Source organism: Carassius auratus, unplaced genomic scaffold (assembly GCF_003368295.1).
Source record: "Carassius auratus strain Wakin unplaced genomic scaffold, ASM336829v1 scaf_tig00215565, whole genome shotgun sequence".
Lineage (NCBI taxonomy): Eukaryota > Metazoa > Chordata > Actinopteri > Cypriniformes > Cyprinidae > Carassius > Carassius auratus.
Window position 1 is genome coordinate 298,029 of NW_020528142.1, and position 25,911 is coordinate 323,939.

Here is a 25,911-nt window from a genome sequence, read left to right on the forward strand (position 1 = left end):
ACATATCCTAATAAGGCGGGTTGAAAACTGTTTTCATGCTCTTCATACTGTGGAAATGGAACATCAATTAAAAAGAAGGGGTTTTAAAATCTATCTGTATGCTAAGCTTGAAGCTTGAGGTAAACAAAGTCAGCAAGTTGTCTTTGAGTTATGAATGACTGAGCCCTCATGTTTATTCTATGTATGTTTTGGGTCTTGTTGGACAATGTGAGAGGTGAGTTGAAGCAAAGGATGATAAATAAGTGTTTCTTGCTGTGGGCTTAAGTACTGACATCCCCAGAGCCTTTGGCTGAATGGATCTGAGACTGTGGTATTCAGAGCAGCTGCATCACTCCATATATATTCATGTCTTTCCTGGTAAAATACACACACTGACTGACGTCTGCAGATTTGGAGGTCTATCCTTACAGGCCTCTCCATCTTGGGGAATTGCTACAGTGAGTGTCTACCTTTGAGAAGCCTTCACCTTGTCATCCATACTTGGACAGACATTATTCTAGTTCCCTAGGCACTGCTGGTGGCATATGTTTGATATCCTCTCACTGGTCACGCTACCTGCACATTTGGCAGGCGACAGAAAGACAGGCTAGCCATGCATATTTAATCTACACATTTACACAGTGGTTTTTCTTTCCACAAAACTTTTGTGGTTCCAGGAGAGTGCTCTCTTGGAGGAAACTCACTTTTTTCATTCAACTGATATCTAAGTTCTGTAAAAACCTTATATTTTGTAATATTTAAATGTCAACAAACAAAACTTTTTTAAGAAGATTTGGAAGAATTACAAGGGTAATCACATATAGCAGCGAACAATGTGTGATGTCCTCTAAGTAGGGTTGGAGGTGCAAGTTATTATTTTCATATGACTCTTTGTCTCTTTTTTTAGGTTACTGTTACTGAGTTTTCCCTGTGGTCTCATTTTGAGACTCATTGTCTTTGAGGCCTTACTTAGTCATTTCCCCTACAAGAAACACCCACAACATCCAGTGTCTCTCCCTCATGGCACACACCAGTTTCTGGAGTCTATAAACTTACCCACATAGTTCTACGGAAATGTCTGACCCCTGGATAACTAGGAGTCTTTCTATAGCTATTTCTCAGCTTTCTGTGGACCAACAAACTTCATATTTGTACTGCTGAAAGTTATAATGGTTTGCTTCTGGAGAACCAATTCAAAGCGAGTAACCAATCTAGTAACACCTTGAACTTTAAGAAACTGTTCACCCAGAAATGGGTTCACACAGCCGTAACCCACTCCCATGTTGTTTCTATCCCAGAGTGTTCTGGCATGAAATGCAAAATTTGTAGGTAGAATGTCCAAGCTCCACTTCCATACAGGGAAAGTAGAAGATTTAAATTGCCAAGCTCCACAAAAGCATTTACCGTTAGGGCCAATATTTTTCACCTGCATTTGTGGTAGCATATCATGCTGTGTTTGACACAAGTAATTTAGTCATTTTCAAATACTATCAATTCATTTTTAACTGTAGAATATCTGAATTCAGACTATTTGAACATTCTTGCAAAAATATCTCTTGGAAATGTCTGACAATAAAGGAACATAAATTCAACACACTCCAGCAAATCCTGTGATATAACAGGACTACCCACTATTAGAAAAATTCACAATACGCACCTTGTCCAAATAGGTGTAACTCCAGGTTTTGGCATCAGCAAAGGTTCTGGAGACTATGCGTCCCTGGCTGTCGTACTCTACCCTCTCAACTGTGGGGCCTCTCTGAATGCTAGTGACCTGACCAGTGCTGGAATAGGTGAGGTTGACAGACATCAGCTTACTGCTGGGCACCCACAGTGTAGGGTGACCAGAGGCATCATACACAATCTTCAGAAGGAACTTTCGATGATCATCATATACTTTCTCTGTGCGTAGTGACCGGTCATAATCCACAGACAGCAGGTTTCTACCGTTGACCTTTACGATGGGAAAACAGAATAATTTTTTTGATTATAACATTCATTGCTAACAAGTATAATATATTTTGGTAGGGTTGATTTCCCCAACTTCAGTTACAGTTGAGGACCGAATAGAAGTTGTATACAAACTGGACACTAATACTCTTCCAATCTGTCTACTAGTCTCATTAAATTAAATTATATTATATTAAATTTTTTGCAACTCAGAGTCTTTGAAAAGCCAGAGCAGTTCCCATATAAGAATCAGGATTACATTATTGATGCTCTGAGATGACATGCTTCTTTTGTGGAATAAATAAAAGTGGAGGGAGAACAACAGAGGACAATTCAGGTGCTCTTCATGACAAAAGAAAATAGAGAAAAAATAAGAGTTTAGAAAAGATATAGTCTGGTTCATTTATGATTAGACAAAAGCCTTTTCTAAAGCCATTTTCTAATATTTATGTGGGTTGCGTAATGTCAGAATTAGTTCTAGTTCAAATAGCAATGTGGATATAAGGGTTACGCCAGTTAAGATCAAAGATGAAGCTTCTTTTTCAGTATTTGTAGAAATAACACATTTTAACTTCCAATAATTTACAACTCTCTACACAGTCAAGCCAGAAGGAGATTTATGATTGAGTGTTATGAAGAATATTCTACAAATGTAATGTATTATTCTGACTACACTAGTAAACACACATTACAAAGAGTCTTCTAAATTAAAATGTTTACGTACCCTGAGTTTCCTGCCGAATACTACGACTTTCCCCCTGTTCTGTTCTTTTCTGAAGCGCCACTCCACCAAGTTCTGTCCATTCTCTCCAGGTAGGGTCATGTTTCTTCTTGCCACTGTTGGGTTGGATGCGCCCGCAAGAATATGAGGCTCGGTCTGGAAGTGTGAGTCCATTCCGTTGGCATAGATGACCCTCATAGAGTTATCATAGCCCACCTGGTAGCTGTTTCTTAGTTGATCTATGAGGAGGAAACCACAAAAAAGTGGAATGAGAGGTAGTGGGGCAAAAAGCACAAGAAGAGAGAGTTCATGGGGATTATGTTAAGACTGTGAATTCAGTGTGTCAGAATCACCACCTTGATTTTTATTCTCAAGTCACATCATATTTGGTTTAGGATGTTAGAAGGGGATTTGTAAAAAGTAAATCCAATGAGAAAGACATTAATTTATTTGGTTTGTGCTATGATTGCAATGAAAAATGTATAAATACATAATCTTCTTTAATCTAATTAAATTCCATTTAATCTAATGACTTTTCCCAAATTCACATTTAGTCACCATATTGCTGCCTGTTACCTCACTCTATCAACCTGAATTGTGAGTGTGAAAATTCTGCATCATCAAACAAAATTGCAAAAATAACTTTTTAAATTGGTTTCCCCTGCTGAAACAGACGGAAAAACAGACAGTCCAGTTCAGCTCCAAACTGAGGCCACTGGTTAAGCCAGCATTGCCAGTTTGAGATGTTGTTGTAAAGCCACAAAGTTTCAACTTTTAATGGAAATCAACCTACAAAGTAATTACTTGTTGTCTTTGTATAATAAGCTGGGTTAAGGTTATTAAAAGTATTTCAACATCAAAAGAATTACACGCTTTAAAGTGTGCTATGCAGATGTATTATTTCAGAGCCCAGCTGTCCAGTGTGGTTTCATTCCCTGTGGTGCTTGTGATTATAGTCAAACTATAAATTAACATCTGACAGTTTTACCCCTAATGAATGAGTAATGGGTGTTTGGTCATTAATATTGATTTAACCTGTGAGTTACAGCTTGATTAGCAGTGTGGAACATTTCCAAGACTTTAAGCAACAGGTCAGTTTAAAGAGCCATCAGGGGTCACTGTTAATAATGATAATACAGCAGAGACTTGCCGCACCTTGAACTAATGTGTAAAAAGAGTCAATGGAAGAAAGGTTGGTGGTGATGCTGACATCGTCATCTCGTCCTGATGTCTCAATGTCCACTGTTAGGGCTCTGTCCATCTCCCCGATTAGACTGGTGATAACCCCAGTGGGGAATGTCACATTCGTCAGACGTCCCTCGCTGTCATAGCTGCAAGGCAAAAATGGCATTAGAACACCTTTTGTAATTGGACCTCACTGACATGCGGTCAGCAGTTCTCATTATGGAATGACATTAAGCAGACTAGCATGCATTTACGGTCTGGATCGAGTCCTCTGAAACCTTTGTATGTACGCTATCTGACAGAGGTCAAATTTGTGTATAATTAAAAAAAAGTAGAATGTGAAGAAAAACTTGAAAATAGGTTTACTTTTTAACAAATGCTGGTTAGTTTGACTTGAACACTCACAACATTTCTATACAATATGGGGATTAATCCTTACCGACATAATAATATAATAAAGACTTGTCTCATCTAAGTCACAATCGTTAAGGCCTGTCATTGCCTGCAGTGTCTTTGTGGTTATGGCAGGGTAAGTGAACAGACACTTGGTCCAACATGTTGGCCAGAAGGACCTACCCCAGACTGGCATTATGCAAAACCTTTTGGTACACCACCAGCCGGAAAATGTCATACAAATTCATTTAGCATTTTCACCATGCTCTAAATAACATGTGGTGAAATAAATGGTAGGTTTTGTAACTACAGGCTACACTTTTGCTGAAGGAGAGGACTTAGAAAAGCAATAAATCCTAAAGCAGGAATGTGCACTACAACAACAATCTACACAAAGCTGCACAAACCTTTAAAATATACAAATAAAAAATCTAACAATGATAATAAGTAAGGTTTAGAGATGTGCTCTAAAAAAAGGATCGATAGAAGCACTCACTCATAAAATGTGGTCCAGCCAATTTGGATGCTCTTGGTGGCTAGCAGGCCGCTGTTGCCATGGTAGGTGAAGAGCACCAACTCCTGCCCCAGTGCTGTGAGGGTCTTAAGCCCTCCATTCGTACCAATCGTCAGCCAAATAACTTGGTTGTCAGGGGCAACAATACGCACTGGCATTCGATTGGGGTCTCGACGAACCCGAAGTGTATTTCCACTGCTATCTGTTACAGCGGTGATATCATCCTCATTGCTATAGCTGAAGTTGTACTTGTAGTCACCAGTGACCAAGCTCATAGTATACTGATGTGTTCCATTGGAGTCAAACACGTAGAGCTCTTGAGAAGCAGGTGAAGCAACTTCATAAAGACCCGAAGAGCCTTGTGGAGGTCGATTGTGACGTATGGCACGGATTCGAATGTTTCCCAGGTCAGCTACGTAGAGTGTTCCATCAGGAGAGACCACCAGAGAGGAAGGAGCATTTAGCCTTGCGTCTTTGGCATACCCATCGCCTGTCTGGTAGCAGTCACAGTTAGCGTCATTCTTGCAGTCGCAGTCGGAGGGTGCTCCTGCCAAATTAGAAATCTCGCCATCCGTGCTGACTTGTCTGATGCGGTTGATCTTCTTTTCATCTGTCTCGGCAATATAGAGGACTCCGCTGTAGGACAGAGCGATGGCTGTTGCACCTTCTAGAGTGGTCTGGATGGCACGCTTTCCCATGGTGTACTCGATGCCCGGCACCTGGCAATGCATAGGTCTGCCTGCCACAATGCGCACCTGCCTGTTCTCGGTTATCTGTAGTACAACATTGTTGTCAAGCACATAGATGGAGTTGTCCATAGGATTGATGGCCAGGTCTGTGGGCCACTCTAAACGCACCTGCAGAGAGAACAGATCAAATAGGGAGGTGGATCACTTACGGGATCTTGCATAGATATACAAACGGACAAAAACATGTTATTACATCTCCCGCTTGCTCTCTCACTCTGTGTGCAGTTGATGTTTGGGTCTGACACTGATGAAGAAGGATCCGTTACTTTGGAGGCTTAATACATTGGGTGCCTCTAGTTCATTCGATTTGCCTGTCGCTGGGTCATTTGTTTTGCAACGGGATGCAATTCCTCAGCGCCTACAGGGAACAACTGTCTGGCAAAGAAAAGCCCACCAAGAACAACGCTGTCCACATGGAGGACATGCCTCAAACAGACTTTTAAAGATGGCTTGGAAGGACAGTCTTGTCTAGACGTCTATTAATAAAAATAAAATTGTTCCCTAGCACACACTGTCTTTCAGACATCGTTTATACTGAGAAAGCATAAGAATCCTTCTCTTGATCATGCATTGTCTTGTCTGTCTGAATTATCTGGTTTCAATATTTCTTCACAGTCTCGACAACTTCAATAATGCTGCCAAGTGCCAGTGGGGGAAAGTTATGCAATGGCATAATCTATAACTTGCTTTCGCAAAGACATGCTGACAATATAATTGTCAGCCTGTTCCTAAAGCTTTGAGTGGATTCATTGAGACTTATTCTCAATGAAATCAACTTATATGGCATGACTGGGACATTTCTAGACCAGGTGTCTTCAGTTGTTCTCATGTGTTCACTTCCTGCTCTGAACCTGCACCCTGGCCACATAGGCAGGTTAAGCATCTTTGAAGAGCACCACATTAAAGCGTAATGTTTCTGAACTGCAGCAGCTCCTGTGGATAAAAGCTTTCTCTGCTCAGCCATGGCCCGTCTGTGATTCCACCTTCTGCATAATGGATGAACTCAAGACCAGATTTTACTCAGGGCAAACGGATTTTACTTGGGGGCTCCACAACATGCCACCTAAAATGTTTTATCAACTCTCAGGTCACCACCTGATATGCATAAGGCCAACTTGGTAGCCTCAGAAGCAGACAGAGTACTTTTATATGCTCAGGGGATAAACTTGATTTAGACTGAACATTTTAAAACCCTGAGTGAACCTAAGATTTCCTTGAAGAGCACTTGAGTTATTTTCTGCTGTCCCTATCGGCCTTACTGAGGGAGGTGACAGTTGTGTAGGTTGAGCTGTATATATCCTTAATGATGCACATCGATGACTCGCAAGAGCAAACGTTTGGGTAATTGTGAGTCTGACACCAAGTGTCTGGGTCTGTCCATACCTCATTGAGCTTCACTGAGCCTGGACCCAAGGGGTATGTCAGACAACAGCCTTATGTCTCATCCCCAACCTCCATCACTTAGACAGAGATAAATGGGGTTGGTGGGGAGACCAGAAAACAGAAAGAGCGGGGAGGGATAGATTCTGCCTTAGAATGTGGATGAGAAAGTTTACTAAACACTGCATATCAACCATTTTCAAGCAAAAGACCCTCGTCATAATAAAGCAAACCAGTCCATGTACAATAAAAGAGCATTTTTTAGCCTAATGATTTGCCTGCAGTCTTCATCCAATGTTCATCATCTTTTGCACTATTATTTATTCTTTATTCCTAAAGGACAAAATTTTAACAGATGATATGTTTTCTCTATGAGCTCAGGTGAGTAGATGCATTTAGCACCAGAGGGAGAGCAGCCAGAGGGGGGAGCTCCAGGTCTTCAAGGAAGTTTCTCTGGCTTTCGTTTGGGTGGAGGCTACCACAAAGAGCTGAGCTCAGTCTTTTTGTTCCTGATTTGGGCCTTAAAGTATGTCTTGAGGTTAGTGGATAGATAGTAGGTCTTAGTGCAGTCTACAATAAGTAGTTGGCTGGAAAAACAAACTAATCAGCATGAAGTCTGCAAGCTCTGTAGCTCTGTTTTGTGGCCATTTTAATAGTAAGCTTATAAGGCTCCTTTGATAGTAAAATTGTTTATTAATTATCATAAAACAAATAAAAAGTCATATTAAAATGTAAAAATAATAATATTGCATTTTTTAAATTAATTTCACAAATCTTATTTGAAAAACTCGATTAGGGACAACATGTAAAACAATTGTGCCTTCCAGTTTAAATGAGGGAACAGTTTCAATATCCTAGGGCTGCCCCGTAATAGTTAACTAACTGTTAGTCGACGAGAAGTGGCTTGTTGACCAAAATTTTATTAGTTGCAAATCACACAGTCTGTGACAGACAAATCGTTAAGTGCTGGTCTGTGTGCTAATATAGTACATTGGGCAGAACATACACTAACCGAACATTAAAGCAACTTAACATTGCAGCTCAGTCTAATGTTAGCCTGGAAAAAAGTGCTCATTTCACATGTTTGTGCGGAGTGTGGAAGGACTCGGTTGGGCTACTGTGATCATTTGCTCTTTAAATATTTTGTCATTTTTGGTATTACAGATAAGAGAAATGCATCTTTCGTATCTTTAGAGACTCTACGTTTATCCGTGTGCACTCAGAATAACAACAAAACGTTGTGCTTTTGTAAAATTATTAAAGCAAACAGGATGTGCTTTCTGCTGTCTCAAACTCTGTGAACTTGAGTGCATCACTTTGAAACTATGTGTATTCTTTCCTTATTAAAAACATAAAAAATGTATCTATAGAGAGTGAAACTTTTAAATGAACCAATTCAAATAGAAAACAAATATTCTCATATTATGTAATCCATATGAAACATGTATACATTCGCATACTGCGAAGATGACGAGTCCGTGTCGCCGACTTCATTTCTTAAACCGAAAACAGAAGCACTAGTGTATTAATAAATAATTAAAACGTTAATGCAGTGTACTTGCTGTTTTTCCCTAACACATTCATAATTATTATATTTGCCGGTGTGCTGTGGCAAGCCTTTTTTGCGTGCACTTGAGTGCTTTTTAGGCTATGTAGGCAATTAAAGGCTCATTATTATGATTTATATGGTTTATTAATAAAAATGCGACTAATGCTTAAAATGAATGACTACTAGTCAACCAGAAAAATCTTTAGTTGAGGGCAGCCCTTTTCCAGCCTTTGCTTTTATCATTGAAACAAGGCCACTCATCCTAACACCACTTCAGTAATAAACACAGCTGAATCTTTGTACTGAGAATCACAGATTGCATTCTGAAATAAATCGAAGTTTAGCCTTTCTGCCCTCTAATATTAGTTTTAGCCCAGTGGCATAACTGGACTGAATTCAACTCCATAAATCATACTACATTCAGGTTAGCAGTGTTGCAGCTTTTCGTTTGTGGCAGCAAAAATAGACAAATTTATATTTAAGCTTGAAGTGCGTTAAACTGTGATAGAGCAGGTGAGTATGAATGTATACCTGTCCGATATGCATGCTGGTATCACAAGTCAGAGGACGTGCGGATGTGAGGTCATTAGACCCCAGCAGTGTTGAGATGATGCCATTCCGGTCTACTTTTCTGATCATGGAACCATCCACAAAGTAGATGAACCCATTCTTATCCACAGCAATGCCTGTAATTTAGAGAGGGGGCAGATGTGACAGCTGCAAATAGACACACACACTGCACCTGCAAACAGGCGAAACACGACTGGTACACATGTCACGCTTGCCCCTGTGGTTTCCAGGTCACTGAAGATGCAGCACTTGGTGAATAATTCACAATGTGCTTTTGGGTGGTGAATTATTCCTGAGCTAAGAGTGATGTTGAGTGCAAGTAATATTCAGGAAGCTGTTTTTTTTCCCTTTTTATCTAGTCAGAGCTAAAACCAAGAGGAAAGGAACTGAACCTTTTGGCACTCCGATCCAGTGAGGATCACAGACCTCTCTAGTTCTCTCACAGAAATGTATGGGTCTCTGTGGACTTCTTAATATCTGGCTTACTGTGTTGATAAGTTTAACTAAACATATATTACTTTAATAGCAAAACGAGTTTTTATGCTATTTGTGTGTGTGTGAGAGAACAGAAGTGTGTCGTGTTCAGCTAGTGTCCATATTGATTAGCGGCATTCAGTCTCTTTACCTTTGGGTCCCAGCAGTATCGCCTCAGTGGCCTTGCCTCCATCCCCACATCGAGCCTCATCAAACGGCAAACACTGCTCTCCGGTCCCTGCCACAACCTCTGCGTTCTGCAGCAGCTCTTTGGTTCCCGTCAGGGCTTTAGGCCTAAAGATCCGTCTTGAGTTGGTGTCCGAAACATACAGCTGACCTGTCATTGGGTCTGTTGCTAGGTAGTATCTATGTGCAGGATTGTTGCTAACAGGACAAAGGTAGAAATTCCACAATTACAAAAAGAGCAGTATAGTATACTAGCACACAATAACATTAATGAATTATAAACAAACAGATACAGCAACAAATGAATGGGTGAATAAGCAATGTTTAAAGCACTGAACAGAGTTGACTGAAAACTATTGTAGTCAAAAGTTAAAGGCCTACAGATGTGTATAAACGTGATCACTAGCTATTGTGATTATTGCTTAAGTGAATGTACTTGTTTGGCCCGGCCGGTTAGAGGGGAAAGGAGTTGAGCACTCTGTCAGGGTGAACCTAATGCATTATGACTGGAAATCACTATCGTCTGACACAACCATAATGATGCCCACCAAACTGTCACATCCTTTCAATCATTTGCACTTCCCACCCGCACCCCTACGACAGAGGAAAAAGCCAGCGAGCAATATGAAGTGATGTATCTGTTTGCAGTGTTTCAATTAGAAGTGACTAATGTCTAAGAATAGTGCGCAGACACCTTGCAAGAGGGCTGGCTGATGGGCAGGCCATTTTCGATATGTATGTTTTGAAACAGATGCGGGCTGCTGTAGCTGAAGCATCTGCTTTGCACAGAAAAAATCTGCTAACTTTAATATATATTTAAAAAAAGGTGTTGGCTCCTGAACTTATATGAGCTGTGTGATAAAGGGGTTCCGTGCTTAAATTGAACCTTTTTTAGTGCCAAGACCTAGTGAGCTGTCTACGGAGGTAGGATTTTAAGGCATCATAAGCATGCTCCCGATGTGAAGGTCACCTAAGGTACCTCTGCAATGAAGCTCATTATGTTTTAGAGCAGAGATTGTGTTTACAGAAAAGAAATGAAAAGCAATATAACAATAGATCTATAAAGCTTTCACATGTGCTAATTATAATGTTCATAATTTGAGTCAGCATGCTTCCACCAACACAGACGAGGGGCTAAGAAGGTCTCAGGATGATGTTAGTTACTGTTGCTATGTGGTACAGACACCACATCACACTTAGAGTAAATAAAGATTCAAACCAGTTTAAACTAATATAGCATAAAACATTTTGCTGTGCCAAATGGAAATAAATGTGAGTTCTGGGGGTGAAGCGGCTTAGAGTTGGCTTAGTTTAAGGACACTGAGGTTTGAGGTCGATAATCTCCGAAGTTTATGAGGCTCTGTGGAGCATTAGGGTAATATGGGCATGCCTTGATGACACATACAGATGGGCCGAGACATCTGGGACAAGATGAAGACGAAGGCTAGCCATTAGGTGGCTTGTAATGTTCACCAGCCAGCAACAGTGGTTGTGAATTAATAACTCTTAGCGCTTATTAATTCAGAGTCATTAATGCTTAATGGGCTGATTTTTGTTTCTCAAAAGCATTGAGAAATGTTAGTGGAAAAATTGATGTGTCTAAAAATACGCCCATTTAATTACTTAAACTCAACCATTTTGCTCACACACGGTGCAACCATATAGCGAAGTTGGCCTCTAATTCCATTTTAAATGATTCGGTAGGAGGTGGAGAGGAATGGTTAGGATGTCCATGGGATTCCTAAATTTATCCCTGGTTGCAGATTTATTCAACAGGCTCTAATGGCTTTGGCTCGCCCACTTCAAATTACTCACATTTATTTCCATTCATGAGCTCCATACGTCTGCGATTAAACCCTACAGAGGTTTAGAAAAGAACTTAATGTAGGATATCAACATCTACTGCGCTCTGTACATCGCCCCTCAACTGGAACTATACAAACATGTGTGGGATGATGAGGGCCTATTTGCAGTGTTTATCAGGAACTCCTGCTTGTCCAGGGCGGAGACATTTGGAGCAGTTAACTCAAGGACTGAAGACCTGTCAGGAGAGGGTTTTGTCCTGAATCCTTCCTGAAAAAACAGGTCTGCACTAGTGTCAGCTAAAATGGACGTCTGTGTATTTTACTTAAGTCTTTTCTGACCGATTTGGCCCCAGAATCAAAGCGCAGACGAAATTCTAAAAACAAACTAGTTCTTTCTAAGCTACATGAGGTATCTTTTGTCTTTCTGGTTTATGTAGTATGCCACATTAAAAGAAAATGTTTTATTTGAGTTCTACATAAATGCCTCAGCTAAGCTACCCTTATATCCACAAAAGTGGAGAAAGAGATTTCACAGAGCAGACAAAAGAGCTGAAAGGAATTTCTCATTGTGTTGGGAACTTCCCCATGGGATCTGTGATGTTGATTTAAAAACCACTGACATACTAAGATTGTGTTTGAAGAAAAATGATAGCCATTATGTTTAATTATTCTAACGATTTTGTCCGGAATTCAGATCTGTTGTCATAACCTGTACAGTAGTGTTTCCAAGGGATCTACTTCATTCCTGCGCCATCAACAAAAACATCTGAAGATCTCCTAAATATATAGTAAAGCCTAACATCTAAGACCACATTGAAAACCTTGGATATAAAAGGCAATTGATTTAAAAACTGACCATCTGAGTCATCATTTTTCTGGGGGCCTGAACCGCACCAGCATTTGTTTGTATTGTTTTTTTGTATTGTATTTGTATAAAAGTTCAGATTTCGTTCCATTGTACAGATGGAATGCTTTTTAAAAGCTTTTAAAATTATGCTGGTTCACATGATCAGGTTTTACACAAACATGTGGAAGTCATGCAGCTAGAGTGTATGACGAATTTGTAAGTTTCACTTAAACTGTAATGCAGATATTATTTAAAAACAAACAAAAAAATCTAGTGGTCTTAGACTTTCAGACCTCAATGTATTAGAGATTCGAGCAATGAGCTTTAAAGCAAATTAAGTATGTGAATAAAATAATACCAAGGAAATCAAACAACTAAGAAAAATCACAATGTCACTGGTACGCCAATAAAACATTTGTTTACTTCTGATAGCATGCCACAACACTTATGGAGAGACAAACACTTGTATAAAGAATGGCCTGCAACCAGACTGAAAGGGGCTGTGCATCTGTGAGAGAGTTGGAATGGCTTACCTATGTCTGAAATCTTTATTTCTTAGGGTAGCAGAGGAAAAAAAAGAGCAGAAATAAGAGCGATAAGAAAAGGCAGAGAGAGTAAAACAGCAGAAGCACATAAATCTTGTCAAGAAAGGGAAAAAAACAGGTGTGCATTTATTAATCTCTACTTCTAACACGTAGACAGGAAATAATGCAGCAAGACGGGCCTGTTAGCTGTACTTTGTCTTGTTTCTTAAACGGAGTTGGATGTTTGAATTTTCCACCTGGGAACTGAAGAGCAGTATGAGCTCACAGCACATGCTGAGGTTAACTGGCCCATAATAGCAAATTGATTGTGTCCCAGACAATGAAAAGCAATTCCTTAAACATTGCCTTTAGCCGCACAGAAGCCACGCTGTGAATATGTCACACAGAGGACCACCATTTCATTTGCTTCATCCATGTGTTTTACGGCTTTAATGAAGGAATTTAATTTACAGGAGCAGCAGACACACAAAGATGATACTGAAACCTGTTAAGTGCTGGGCCATTTATAGAGACCTCGTGTGAGCACACATATGAGAGATTTTTACGCGAGTATCAAGTTAGGGGCAGATGGAAGGAACGGAAGATGATAAGATAAGGTTAAAAATACAGTAAGTGTCAATGATAGAAAGACAGAGGAAGGGAAAACATGAGATGGAAAACGAGAGGCGGCTAAAAGGACGAGACAGACGATTTAGGACAAAAGAGAAAGGAACAAGAGATAAGGAAAGAGAGGAGATAAGGGGTAGCGGTCATGTATCACCGCAATGGCTAAATGAGGTGCTCCAGGAGAGTGGAGAGTGACATGAAGGGCCCTCTAGGCCCGGCCGAGTGTGAGGGAAGAATTTATGATCATTTCAGTGGTGAGAGTCTATAAAAGACCCGAGACACGGCTCTGATTTCATATAGAGGAACCCTGAGAGCACTTTGAAAGAATATCTACGTGTCTCTTTCTCTGTGGATGTGTGAGCCCACTCTAGATCTAAGGAAAGGAAATGACAGGTCCGGAGGTTAGAAAGAAAAGGGCACATGTGTTCACCTCATGCTTGCAATGTATCAGCTCTGCACTTCATGGTGTTTAGATTATAGACACACTGTGATCACAGACAGGAGGTAATATACTTTGAATATTTCAGATAGTTTAGATTATTAAATCACTATCAACACAGCTTCTTTTTTAAACACATACCAAACACTCAAAACTATTATAGAAATGGAACATTAGACAGCTTTTTGGAGATATTTTCCTGTTAAAGAGAAAATGTCATCATTTACTAACCCTCATGTCACTCCAAATCTGAATGTGTTTTTTATCCTATGTGGAACGTAAAAGGAATTCATTTTATGTTATGTGCAGACTTTTATTTTCCATACACTGAAAGTGAGTGGAGACTTTGGCTGTTGAGTTTAATTTGACCAAAAAGAACTTGGACATATAAATAACTACATTTTAAGTACATTTTAGCTTGCATTTAGAGATTCAAACAGCATTTTTTAATTATTTATATATATTCAGTTTGTGCTGCCAACAGTTGTATGCAAACTCCTAAATGATGAGATCTGAGTTTTTGAACATCAGCTGAAATTGAAATTAAACCACGATAGATCTGGTGGCATATAAAATGCCCTGCAACCAACAAAATACAATTACATTTCAATGAAAGAACAAACATACTTTGAATCAATTATAAGCTTTACGGCTGTATTAAAAATCTCCGATTAATTTCTTAGAAGAAACTAAAACAACTTTGTTTAGTTGGCAGAAAAACTCTGAGAGATAAACACTGTTATTTCTCTGAGCTCAGTAAATAAACACACATAGACGCGCGCGCACACACAGCCTTTGATGTGGGCTGGACGAGCTCAACAGAAGGCTTGTGGTGTATCATAAAAAAGCGAGGTATGGGAATATTCATTTCTTCTTGGCTTAAGGGGGCGACAGCACCAGTAATGAGTCACCCTCATCAAACGGGAACTCTGTAACTGTCAGCATGTTCTTCTCAGACCACATGAGACTTACACTGGGCTGAGTGCCCCATATTACAGTCTAACAACATGCAGTGTTCATATCATTAGCACAAAGGCTACATTATATTCTTTTTTTAATGTACTAGCTTGCGTTTCCTACCTTAGCTCCATAACACTAGTAACGTTTCCAGAGGGAAAGATGCGTCTTATGTAGTTAAAGTCACCAACGAACAGACTGCCATCAGATCCACATGCGAGGGCCACTGGAGCCAACAGTTTGTTGCCATCAGCCTGGCCATTACAGCTGGGGCAGGAGATACTGCGCCTGCGCCCATTACCCATAATGGTGCTGATCACTGGAGGCTGCTGGGAGATGAAGACGTTCTCACCGTTGCCTTTGTAGAGGATGCCTGCGGGACAGGAAGAGAGGGTCGTGTGGGTGAGCAACTGTATAGTATATATCATCACGGAGCTGAATTTGAAAGATGAAGGAGGCAAATTAAAAATGAATAGCCTGATCTAATGAATATCCATGACAGTGATTCTGATGATGTAATGTTCATTTATGTGTTTGATATACAATAGTCAACAGTAAGATCCAGTACTCTAATATGACTGGATGAGTAAGTTCAAACGTCTGTGTTTGGAATGTTCCAGACGTGTTGCTCCGTATATTTGCATTATTATGTATACAGACCAACACAGACAAAACATTCACTGACAGCCTGTCTGGAAAACTGCAAACACAGACATGATGGTTTGTGTGTGTTTACCTGACAATCCCCCCTTCAGCAACCTGAGGATAAACTGCACTCAAGGCCAGAAATGTGATAGTTCAGGGATTGAACCTACAACCTTTCAGTTATCAGCCTTAATCTAAAATTATCAGACCATACCAAACCAATCAAACAATTATCAAAAGAACAAGAACGAGCCATAAAAATGTAATCAGCCGGTAATACCGGTTTACTGAATGAGAGGACAGTTTATCTATGCAGCATCTCATTACTGTTATAATAACCTATAAATCCCATGCACAAACAAGAGATCTGTTTAGTTCATTTAGTATTCTACCTCTTTATCTATACCTTTGGCTAAATAGGATATTAAATTACTATTTTTATCTTCTTAAATAAATTAGGCAGAAATAAACAAGGAAACGTATCAAATTGATATTATGAACAATTAGGAATAAAGAACTGCTTCATATCTTGCGTATTAGCATTTCTTAAACAGTAATTACATTTTGCTTTTGAATATTTTATTCTCAGATGTTTTTCACCTTAATTTAATGCTATCAAAGGGTGTTGTTGTTTTCAAACTTGTTCACAGAACCGTCTGGCAAATAGTAATGTAGCATTCTGATACTTCAAGTGCTAATATATTCAGCAGTGAGAAAAGGGGGCAATCTGGCAGAAGTTCAGAATCAATAAACAGCCCAAACACATGCTGCCAGAATGATTATATGGCACTGGCGACTTAAGCAAATCGATTAATCGAATCACATGATGAAATGACTGTTGGGTGCATCACAGTAAGTTTAAAAAATAAAAACTACATCAATATATTTTTGTTTTTGTTTTTGTTCCCTTGAATTAGTTCCAAATGAAAAAACTAATACTCATCCCCTCACACACTGTTAAAATGATTTCACAAATTGCTGTGGACTCTTTTCAGACTTCTTAAAACTTGTTTTAAGCTTTTATTCTGAAAATATTTGCCTGTGAAAACATGTATTCCATTATTAATGTTAAATAAAAGCCAGTTAAGACTTAACTATCACCAAACTGTGCGTGAACATGTCACTACCCATCGTGACTAAAGTTATTTCCTGCTTTTCTATCTGTGACTGCACCTCTTCCATTCTGAATCCAGGTAATACACCCTGGTTAATCCTGTAACCACAGCAATTGTGAATTTGCGTGCCTGCAAGGTCGAGTATATGAGGGTGAAAAGCATGTATGAGAGTGTTTCTGATAATTTGTGCCATGTTAAACACCTTTGAAATGCCACAGGGTGTAGGTTTGGGCTGTGTGATGAGCTCGCTTGGCCACAGGTTTGATCGTCGATGTTGTGCTTTAAAATTCTCCCTCAGGACATATTTTAATGGTGCACTAATAGCAACACCAGACTGACTAAACCCCACCACTGCCCCATCATTTCCCTTATGCACTTACCTTGTTCCTTTGACAGCAGCATTACTAGAACTGTTCACAGATTTTTCTTTTGCTTTATGATAGGCTGGAATCGTATACATACACCAGATACAAATATTTTAACTGGTAAATGATAATAAACTATCACAAAAACAATGTTACAAAAATATGAAGTTAAAAGAGGAGAAAACATGCCTTCAAACATTTCAACTGTTAAACGCACTGGGAAATTTGAAAATCACTTCCAGAAAAAGCTTACAAAAGTTCTTGTCAACTTTTTGATAAACACGGTGACTAAAACCTATACGGCAGGAAAGATCAAGCCTCAGGTTAGCAATAAGAAGAACACAGGGGGTCTTTTATCAGAGTGGAAAAAAAAGAGGTATGAAAGTTTTTTGATCTTTTTTTAATGCTGGTTAGGATCAAGGGGGCACCAGGAGAGGAGGGTCAGCAGGAATGATCACTAAAGTGTGCATTTATAGACAGAAATATCTTCATGATTTATGAAAGGGAATTGCAAAATGTTGGAGGAGGGAAGACGAGCATCAGCGCTGATGTGCTCACTGGCACATTCACATTTGGTAAATGAGCATGTCTCGTTGTTGACGTCTAACTCTCCACTAATAGGTTCTAATAAAAATACCTTCCAAATTGTTAAGTCTTTGTAACATTATCGTATTTTAAAAATACGAGTCAGCAAGCCTTTGAAATTGTAATAAAGGTGCACCTATGGTCAATAAGGAATTTACAAGCTATTGAATAGCTACCTGCTTTCACGATGGAAGAAACATTAAATTTTAACAGCCAGTTTTGAAATGTAAAGTGTGTTGAAAGCGCATGTTGCTTCAGCACGTTTTCTCCATTCATTTGAGCAGGTCAATACTGCATAAATGTAACAAAGCACTACAGTAAAACTGTTCATTTAACAAACAGAAACCAGGGAATCCTTAAATACAAGCTGCACTGCCCCACAAGAAACTCAAAATATCTGTCCAGACACTCATGAAAGCGAAAAGGAAAAATATCAAATATTCTATACTCCCATTGTCAGGCAGAGTTTACATTCACATTCATATTCTTAGCAGAAGCACACAAATCACATTAAATGGCAGGAACCAGCACAGATAGCTGATGAGACAAGACACCTGCTAAGCTAGGTCTCAGAATTTCATACAGCGTGCTGAATTTAATGGTGTTGCTGGCTCTCGGTTCCCATAGAGAAAGCAAACAAGACAGAGAGAGAATGGAGACAGAGGGCATCAGGGAGAGACAAGCGATTCGTAGACGGAGCAGAAATAACATGTGCCACCACAAACCGCTGTCATCCACTGTGAGTCCTCAAATTAGAGTCCACCACAAGTCTCCTGTCAACTGTGAACTCCACTAACTTCCTACTGCCTTCTCAGCACAAGCCCTCCGCACAGAAGGAGGAGCGAGAAGTTGTACTGCAAAACCTAGCTGCTACGCTGCCTACATCAGTACTGTCACGGAACCTCAGAAGTGTTCGATTTGGAATGCTCTACATCGGCAGCAACTTGTATGCCACACAAATAGCACTATGTAGTGGAGAGACTTGACTCAACTGTTTCCAATATAGTGCGAAGCATGAAAATACACAACTCGCACAAAGATTGTTGCATTACAGTAATGAAACCCACACCACACCTGTTCGATCTGCCGTGTGAGGGCTTGGAAATGCGAGCGGATATACAGTATTGTTCAAAATAATAGCAGTACAATGTGACTAACCAGAATAATCAAGGTTTTTCGTATATTTTTTTATTGCTACGTGGCAAACAAGTTACCATTAGGTTCAGTAGATTCTCAGAAAACAAATGAGACCCAGCATTCATGATATGCACGCTCTTAAGGCTGTACAATTGGGCAATTAGTTGAATTAGTTGAAAGGGGTGTGTTCAAAAAAATAGCAGTGTGGCATTCAATCACTGAGGTCATCAATTTTGTGAAGAAACAGGTTTGAATCAGGTGGCCTATTTAAGGATGAAGCCAACACTTGTTGAACATGCATTTGAAAGCTGAGGAAAATGGGTCGTTCAAGACATTGTTCAGAAGAACAGCGTACTTTGACAGATCAAAGACAGTCTGGAGTTACCTGTAAGTACTGTGACAGTTAGAAGACGTCTGTGTGAAGCTAATCTATTTTCAAGAATCCCCCGCAAAGTCCCTCTGTTAAAAAAAAGGCATGTGCAGAAGAGGTTCCAATTTGCCAAAGAACACATCAACTGGCCTAAAGAGAAATGGAGGAACATTTTGTGGACTGATGAGAGTAAAATTGTTCTTTTTGGGTCCAAGGGCCACAGGCAGTTTGTGAGACGACCCCCAAACTCTGAATTCAAGCCACAGTACACAGTGAAGACAGTGAAGCATGGAGGTGCAAGCATCATGATATGGGCATGTTTCTCCTACTATGGTGTTGGGCCTATTTATCGCAAACCAGGGATCATGGATCAGTTTGCATATGTTAAAATACTTGAAGAGGTCATGTTGCCCTATGCTGAAGAGGACATGCCCTTGAAATGGTTGTTTCAACAAGACAATGACCCAAAACACACTAGTAAACGGGCAAAGTCTTGGTTCCAAACCAACAAAATTAATGTTATGGAGTGGCCAGCCCAATCTCCAGACCTTAATCCAATTGAGAACTTGTAGGGTGATATCAAAAATGCTGTTTCTGAAGCAAAACCAAGAAATGTGAATGAATTGTGGAATGTTGTTAAAGAATCATGGAGTGGAATAACAGCTGAGAGGTGCCACAAGTTGGTTGACTCCATGCCACACAGATGTCAAGCAGTTTTAAAAAACTGTGGTCATACAACTAAATATTAGTTTAGTGATTCACAGGATTGCTAAATCCCAGAAAAAAAAAAATGTTTGTACAAAATAGTTTTGAGTTTGTACAGTCAAAGGTAGACACTGCTATTTTTTTGAACACACCCCTTTCAACTAATTGCCCAATTGCACAGCCTTAAGAGCGTGCATATCATGAATGCTGGGTCTTGTTTGTTTTCTGACAATCTACTGAACCTACTGGTAACTTGTTTGCCACGTAGCAATAAAAAATATACTAAAAACCTTGATTATTCTGGTTAGTCACATTGTACTGCTATTATTTTGAACAATACTGTACGTACACCCACATGCACAACTATGAATGTCTTCAATTAGACATATACAGATCAAGTCGGGCCCCGAATTGAGAATGGCTCACGATGTGGGATGTGCTGGATTATTCATGGACATCAGCAGGAACTTGTGTGACAAACAAATAGCACTATGCACTGGAGAGAATTGACTCAACTGGTTTTAGTCTGCAGCATGAAAATACACAGCTCATTTGAAGAGTTCATTTGCAAAAACAGATAACTCCAATAATTTTTTTTTCTTTTTTTGTGAACTCGAAGGAAAATAAATCAAACTGCAGTTGGGTTGTCTTGATTAAGTAATAATAACTCAAATACAGGTATTTTACAAAATTAAAGTTTATCATACTCCAACAGTGGTTTTTGGCAAAAGCAGATAACTCCACATTTCATGTTTCTGAGTTTAACGAAAAATCTTTGATTAATCTGCTCAACTGACAATGTAGACGCCTGACAAACTTTGTTTTTGTGATTACATGCAATACAGGGAGCAGCTTTTCCCTCAACAATGTAACATGCTGCTTTTGTAAGGTATAGTGAAAAAGTTTCAGCTTTTGTTTTCTTTTATGCCCTGAAAAAGAAATCACAGCCTCATCAAGTTTGTCGAAATTATCCATCCTCAATCACTTTTAGTCAACCTTGACAAAACTCTTATAAGCTAGCATGTCTTTTCGAATTGACTTGCAGCCTTGTCACCTGACCTGAATATGCTTGTGTCTGTGTGTGATTTTTGGAGAGATACGACTAGACAACCAAAGACATTTAAGAGAGAGTAAGAGGAAGTGTACTTACACACATCAAGTCAAAGTGTGCAGGTGAACTCAAAGTGTCCAAGTCAATAGAATGTTTTCTGTAAGCGTCCTTGCGAACAGAGTTAGCTGCTTTTCGGGAGTTGCTTTGAAAACGGCAGGGTGTTCGAGACTGGGGTTGGGGGGGTGGTCTTCAAAGCTGCACTTCAAAGGATGACTTCATGCTGTGCTCGCTAAATTATTCACATCGGGCAACATGCTGGAATTCTGCATCTAGCTCCTCTGTGCGCTAATTATGAGTGAGATCAATGACGCCATCTTAAGCCCCCTCTCGGGTGTGCTTGGGCACCGGTCCACACAGCAGCCGCATCGCGGTCTAAACGTCCCCATAAATCTCAATATACCTCCTCCTCTGATCAACCACCCACCATCGATTAAGCCATTGAGCGAGGGATTGGCCGGAAGAGTGAGAGGGATGGAGGTACGAAGACGGAGGGCTGCTTTCTGAAGTACTTTTAGGCTACTCTATGGTGATGCTCCACTAACAAAGACAAATTGGACAAGGGAGGCCCATTGGCCCTGGGAGAGACCAACGACCTTGACTTCAAACTGAGCTTCTCCAAGGGAGGTCGCTTCAGATATATACACATACGAAAACACATTTTCAATGGCTAATAGGAGCCATGCGCACTGGTCACTCTTTCACGCAAATTACTTGCGGTCATATTACAGTAATGAAAACCACTCCGCACCTGTTTGATCTGCCGTCCGAGGGCTTGGAAATAATAGTGCGAGCGGATATACATATACCCACACACACAACAAAGAATGTCTTCAATTAAGCACACACAGATTATGACCAGCCCCAGATTGGGAACAGCTCTTGACGTGGGACGTGCTGGATTATTCATTCAGGCATGCAGAGAGACAGCCCTCAGCTCATAATGATTGTGTGTACTTGTTCCTTTGATATGCGTGACGTGTGTTTATATAAAAATACAACAAAAGGGGACAGGTTATGAGTGGAAAGCAGTGATTTGCCAATAAAAGGCTGAATTGGAGTTTATAGCTGCTGTGTTTATGCTGGGTCAGAAACTGGATGAGATTATAGAGCTGAAGCTGTGGCCTACTCAATTTTCTTCCATTTACGCCTCACAAACCATCTGTCACTGACTCCTTTTCTTTCTCTCAGCATACCATTTAATGTCTTGTCTTCTACTCCACTTCTTTTGTCTCAACAACTCTCCTTCAGTCTCTCCGTTATAAGACAATTCTTATTTGTCCTCTCTTTTGTTAGAATCTGATAACGCTGCAAGTATTTGCAAGATATATTTAAATAAGGATTGTATCAGACTGAAAACTGTGTCACAATATATATTTATATAAGTTCTTTATATGTTGGTTTTCTAAACTTTTGATTCCAAGCCTTTGGTATTTTAAAGCAATACATCATTTCTCAAAGGATTTGTTTATCTTCGCAGCCATAGCCACTGTGTCAGCTAATTTGAAAAAATACATAAAAACTGTATGGAAAAGCAGCCATAAATCTTTGCAGAGCCACGTGAAGTGTGTGTGGGGGTGTATGTGTAGAAAGTGTGATAAGTCGTCATCGAGTATTACCAAAATCAATTTAATTTAATCATTTTGCCTCTCCTGTGTGTTCATTTCTCACATCTCTCACATCCGTTTTTTTTGTCATTAATATTTCATGAACTTCTTCCCGACAGGTCCAAAGTCAATTTGAATAATGGGAAAACAGTGTGTTTGGAGTCGGGACAAAACTAGTAATAAGCAGGTGATGCTTTTTGTTGTATTTATATATATATATATATATATATATATATATATATATATATATATATATATATATATATATATATATATATATATATATATATATTTGTTTTTTTTTTTGGTCCAGAGTGTCTGTACCACACATGCAGCACAGCAGAAAAAAAAACAAGGAGCAAATCTGCGAACATGCTTTCCCTCAATCACACATTCTGTCTTTGAAGATTTCCTGACTAGAAGTAATTGCAGTCCCAAAGAGAGGTGTTTGAATCTCTCTCCCTGACCTCCTGCTGTTAGGTGGAAGGAGGGGAGGTACAGTGGCTGAGCACTGACAGAGGCTGATAAGGGCAGATGAAAGGAATAAGAGGCTGAGATGGCGAGAGAGAACGAGAGAGGATGCAGGTAAGCCCCGCAGGCTGTGGTGGTCCACATCAGAGAACGAGGTGCGCTTGGCTCATGCAGCCAGATTCAAAGTTGCATTACATGCCTGCACATGACTAAAGCTAAACTCAATGGGATTTAAAAAGGGCAGTAAAGTCTAGCATGGCTGAATTTGCTCTGTCGGAGTGTGTGAGCGCTTGTGAGGTAAGAGGCAAACGTGGGTGCAGCGGCCTTCAGGTAAAAATGAAAAAAAGACTGAGAGGGATGGAAAGAGGAATTCAGAATGAGATTATGCCACTTTCATGTGTATGTGGTATGCATGTGGTAAAGAAGGTTAGAGTGGAACACATATAAATACACACACACACACACACACATATATATATATGCACATTAAAGCAGCAGGTGGAAGTGGGAGGGCTCTCCATAAGCAAGGGGATTCTGTGAATGAACTCTTTAAAATAGGATGTCTGACTGGAGCCTGTGCTAGCTGTGGCATGTGGTCATCCAACGATAAACACTAACACAGACTTCCCAAGCCTTATCAGAGTCCACAGGTCAAGACAGAGAGAGGGAGAAAAGGGGGGGACTTTGCATTACTGTTAAAAAATAAAAAAGTAAAAAAATACTCAGCCCCAACTAACCACCCTGTTTACATTAGGTTTAACAACTCTGACTGTATAAATTAAAGACCAACTAACCACTATAATGCATGCACAGTAAGATCGCAGAACGCATTCTCTGGGATCTCTTAAAGATTTAAAAATTTTAGTATGGGGACTTTTTTATATCTTTGCAGTGTATATGTGCTTAGATTAATAATGTCTTTGTTTTTTGTTTTTATATGTAGCAACCATATATATATATATATATATATATATATATATATATATATATATATATATATATATATATATATATATATATATATATATGTGTAATTAATGTTTTAAATGCATATCTATTGTTGGAGCAGCATATCTCCATGTAACGTGATTGCGCTTCGGGTGTATGGGAGATCCTGCAGTCCTCCACATTGAGTATATAATAGTGGCTATGGGGATTAACACCTTTCTGAAGTCAAAAAAAACACATGGGATATCTTCAAATCTTGTAAATTTCATTGACACGAGTTGAGCCACTGGGACAAGACGTTTCATGGACACGAATTTAGCCACTGGGACAAGACGTTTAACTTGCCAATTTTGGCAAGATAAAATCAGCCCCGATGCCAGTGCAAATACTGAATTCATATTTATTACATGCTTTTGGAATACTTGATTCTGATAACCAAATTATGCAGTCAAATACTTTTGTATAGTGATCACTAAACTGTATAATTGGCAAAGTTTTCCTACACAGCTGTGCTAGTCTCATGTTTCTGCTTCCTGTAGGGTCCTGATCAACCTGTCTTGGTTTATTTAGCGATAATGACCGGCTGACTGTGGATTAACTTAGTTCCTTTAGAAAAGGCTGTGAGTGTGAACAGATGGTGGATGCTAAAATAGTGTGAGTGTGTGTTTTAGTTTGTGGCTGGGTGTGTTTGAATGTAAGTTTTCATGTGTTTTCCCCGTGAGACAGCATGAAAGCTGTGGTGACAGGGTGAGGTCATCAGAGACGGGAAGCTAATGCAAACAAACACTCCTACATTTAACCAAACCCCAGAGGATATTACTGTAGGTCTTATTACGCTGTTCCTTTCATTATAACTAGACAAGAATATAGATACACTGAAAGACTCTCTGGCCTAAAGCTTGGAGCTACACACATTTCAGATGGACACGTACAATTACATACGTTGTAGCTCCCTTGCAGCACACACTAAACCTTCAACATTTATGGACCTGGATAGCTACTATTAATTTCTATTAGGTCATTGCAGTCATTTTGAGACTACTGACAGTAATAAGTGCTCTCAAATGACATTGTGCTGCTCTAAAAGGGAAGACAGAGCCTCCTTCCACTAAATATTGTATAGGGTAAGAGTAACCTAAAATGCTGTAACGGCAACAGCAACATTATTATTTATAATGAATATGGCAATATTATTATTACTTTTTAAATATTAAAATGCATTCATATTTTTAATATTATTCAAAAAAAAAATATTTCATATAATCTTCATGTTTTATTTTTATTTACTTTTTTACTTCTGTCATGTGCTTTTGTCTTTTTTATGTTTTTATTTAGATAAATGTTTTCAGATTCAATTTTGCATGTTCAAAAAATGAATATATTTATTTTCAGTTAGTTGCAAATGTAACAATTTTTAATGTAATATTTATACATGGTATTTTGTTTCAGCATCTCAAATAACACTGATTTTTTTATAGTTGTAGTTAACAATACAGTGTCACATTTCTTCTTCTTATTATTATTATTATTAATAAAAAGCCTTAGAAATCTAACTGTCTTCCTCACACACATTCACACACACATCCAGCACTGATGGCTTGAACTGTGGAACTAAAGATCCAAAATCATGAATCAATGACATCCAACAGAGCTTGAATGGCCTGCAGCAGTGTATTCTGGGATGCTCTAGGTGGGACAGTTGCCTTACTAACCAGACAGTTGGATATGCTAGGGATCAGGAGGTATAGGGGCTGGTGGGTAGAGGGGGGTCAGGGACGAAGCAAGGGCAGCAGGCATGGAGAGGAGATGAAAGACCGCTGGAATTTGTACGGACAGCTGGCTCTCAGCCAGTGAAATAAAAGAGGGCTTAGTGTCACTCAAGTTGCCAACAATAACAAAAAGAGAGTCTGGACAACTAGTGGCTCATTTTTTCCCCTGTGAATACTTTAGAAAGTGCAGCATTTATGTTATGAAGAAAAAAAAAGCTGCATCAGAATTAGATCCTT

The 25,911-nt window shown here is 39.4% G+C and overlaps 1 protein-coding gene across 1 annotated transcript in view; it reads right to left on the bottom strand.

Annotated features, from left to right (window-relative positions):
- The window catches only part of tenm3 (teneurin transmembrane protein 3), a 265,306-nt gene that overhangs the window by 6,997 nt on the left and 232,398 nt on the right, over window positions 1–25,911 (bottom strand). Inside the window, exons 20-26 of the mRNA XM_026260629.1 lie at window positions 14,973–15,222; window positions 9,616–9,848; window positions 8,952–9,106; window positions 4,725–5,599; window positions 3,806–3,981; window positions 2,654–2,889; window positions 1,637–1,933 (exon numbers count right to left, since the gene is read on the bottom strand). Of these exons, the coding sequence (XP_026116414.1) occupies window positions 1,637–1,933; window positions 2,654–2,889; window positions 3,806–3,981; window positions 4,725–5,599; window positions 8,952–9,106; window positions 9,616–9,848; window positions 14,973–15,222 (2,222 nt within the window). The remainder of the gene's footprint in view (window positions 1–1,636; window positions 1,934–2,653; window positions 2,890–3,805; window positions 3,982–4,724; window positions 5,600–8,951; window positions 9,107–9,615; window positions 9,849–14,972; window positions 15,223–25,911) is intronic.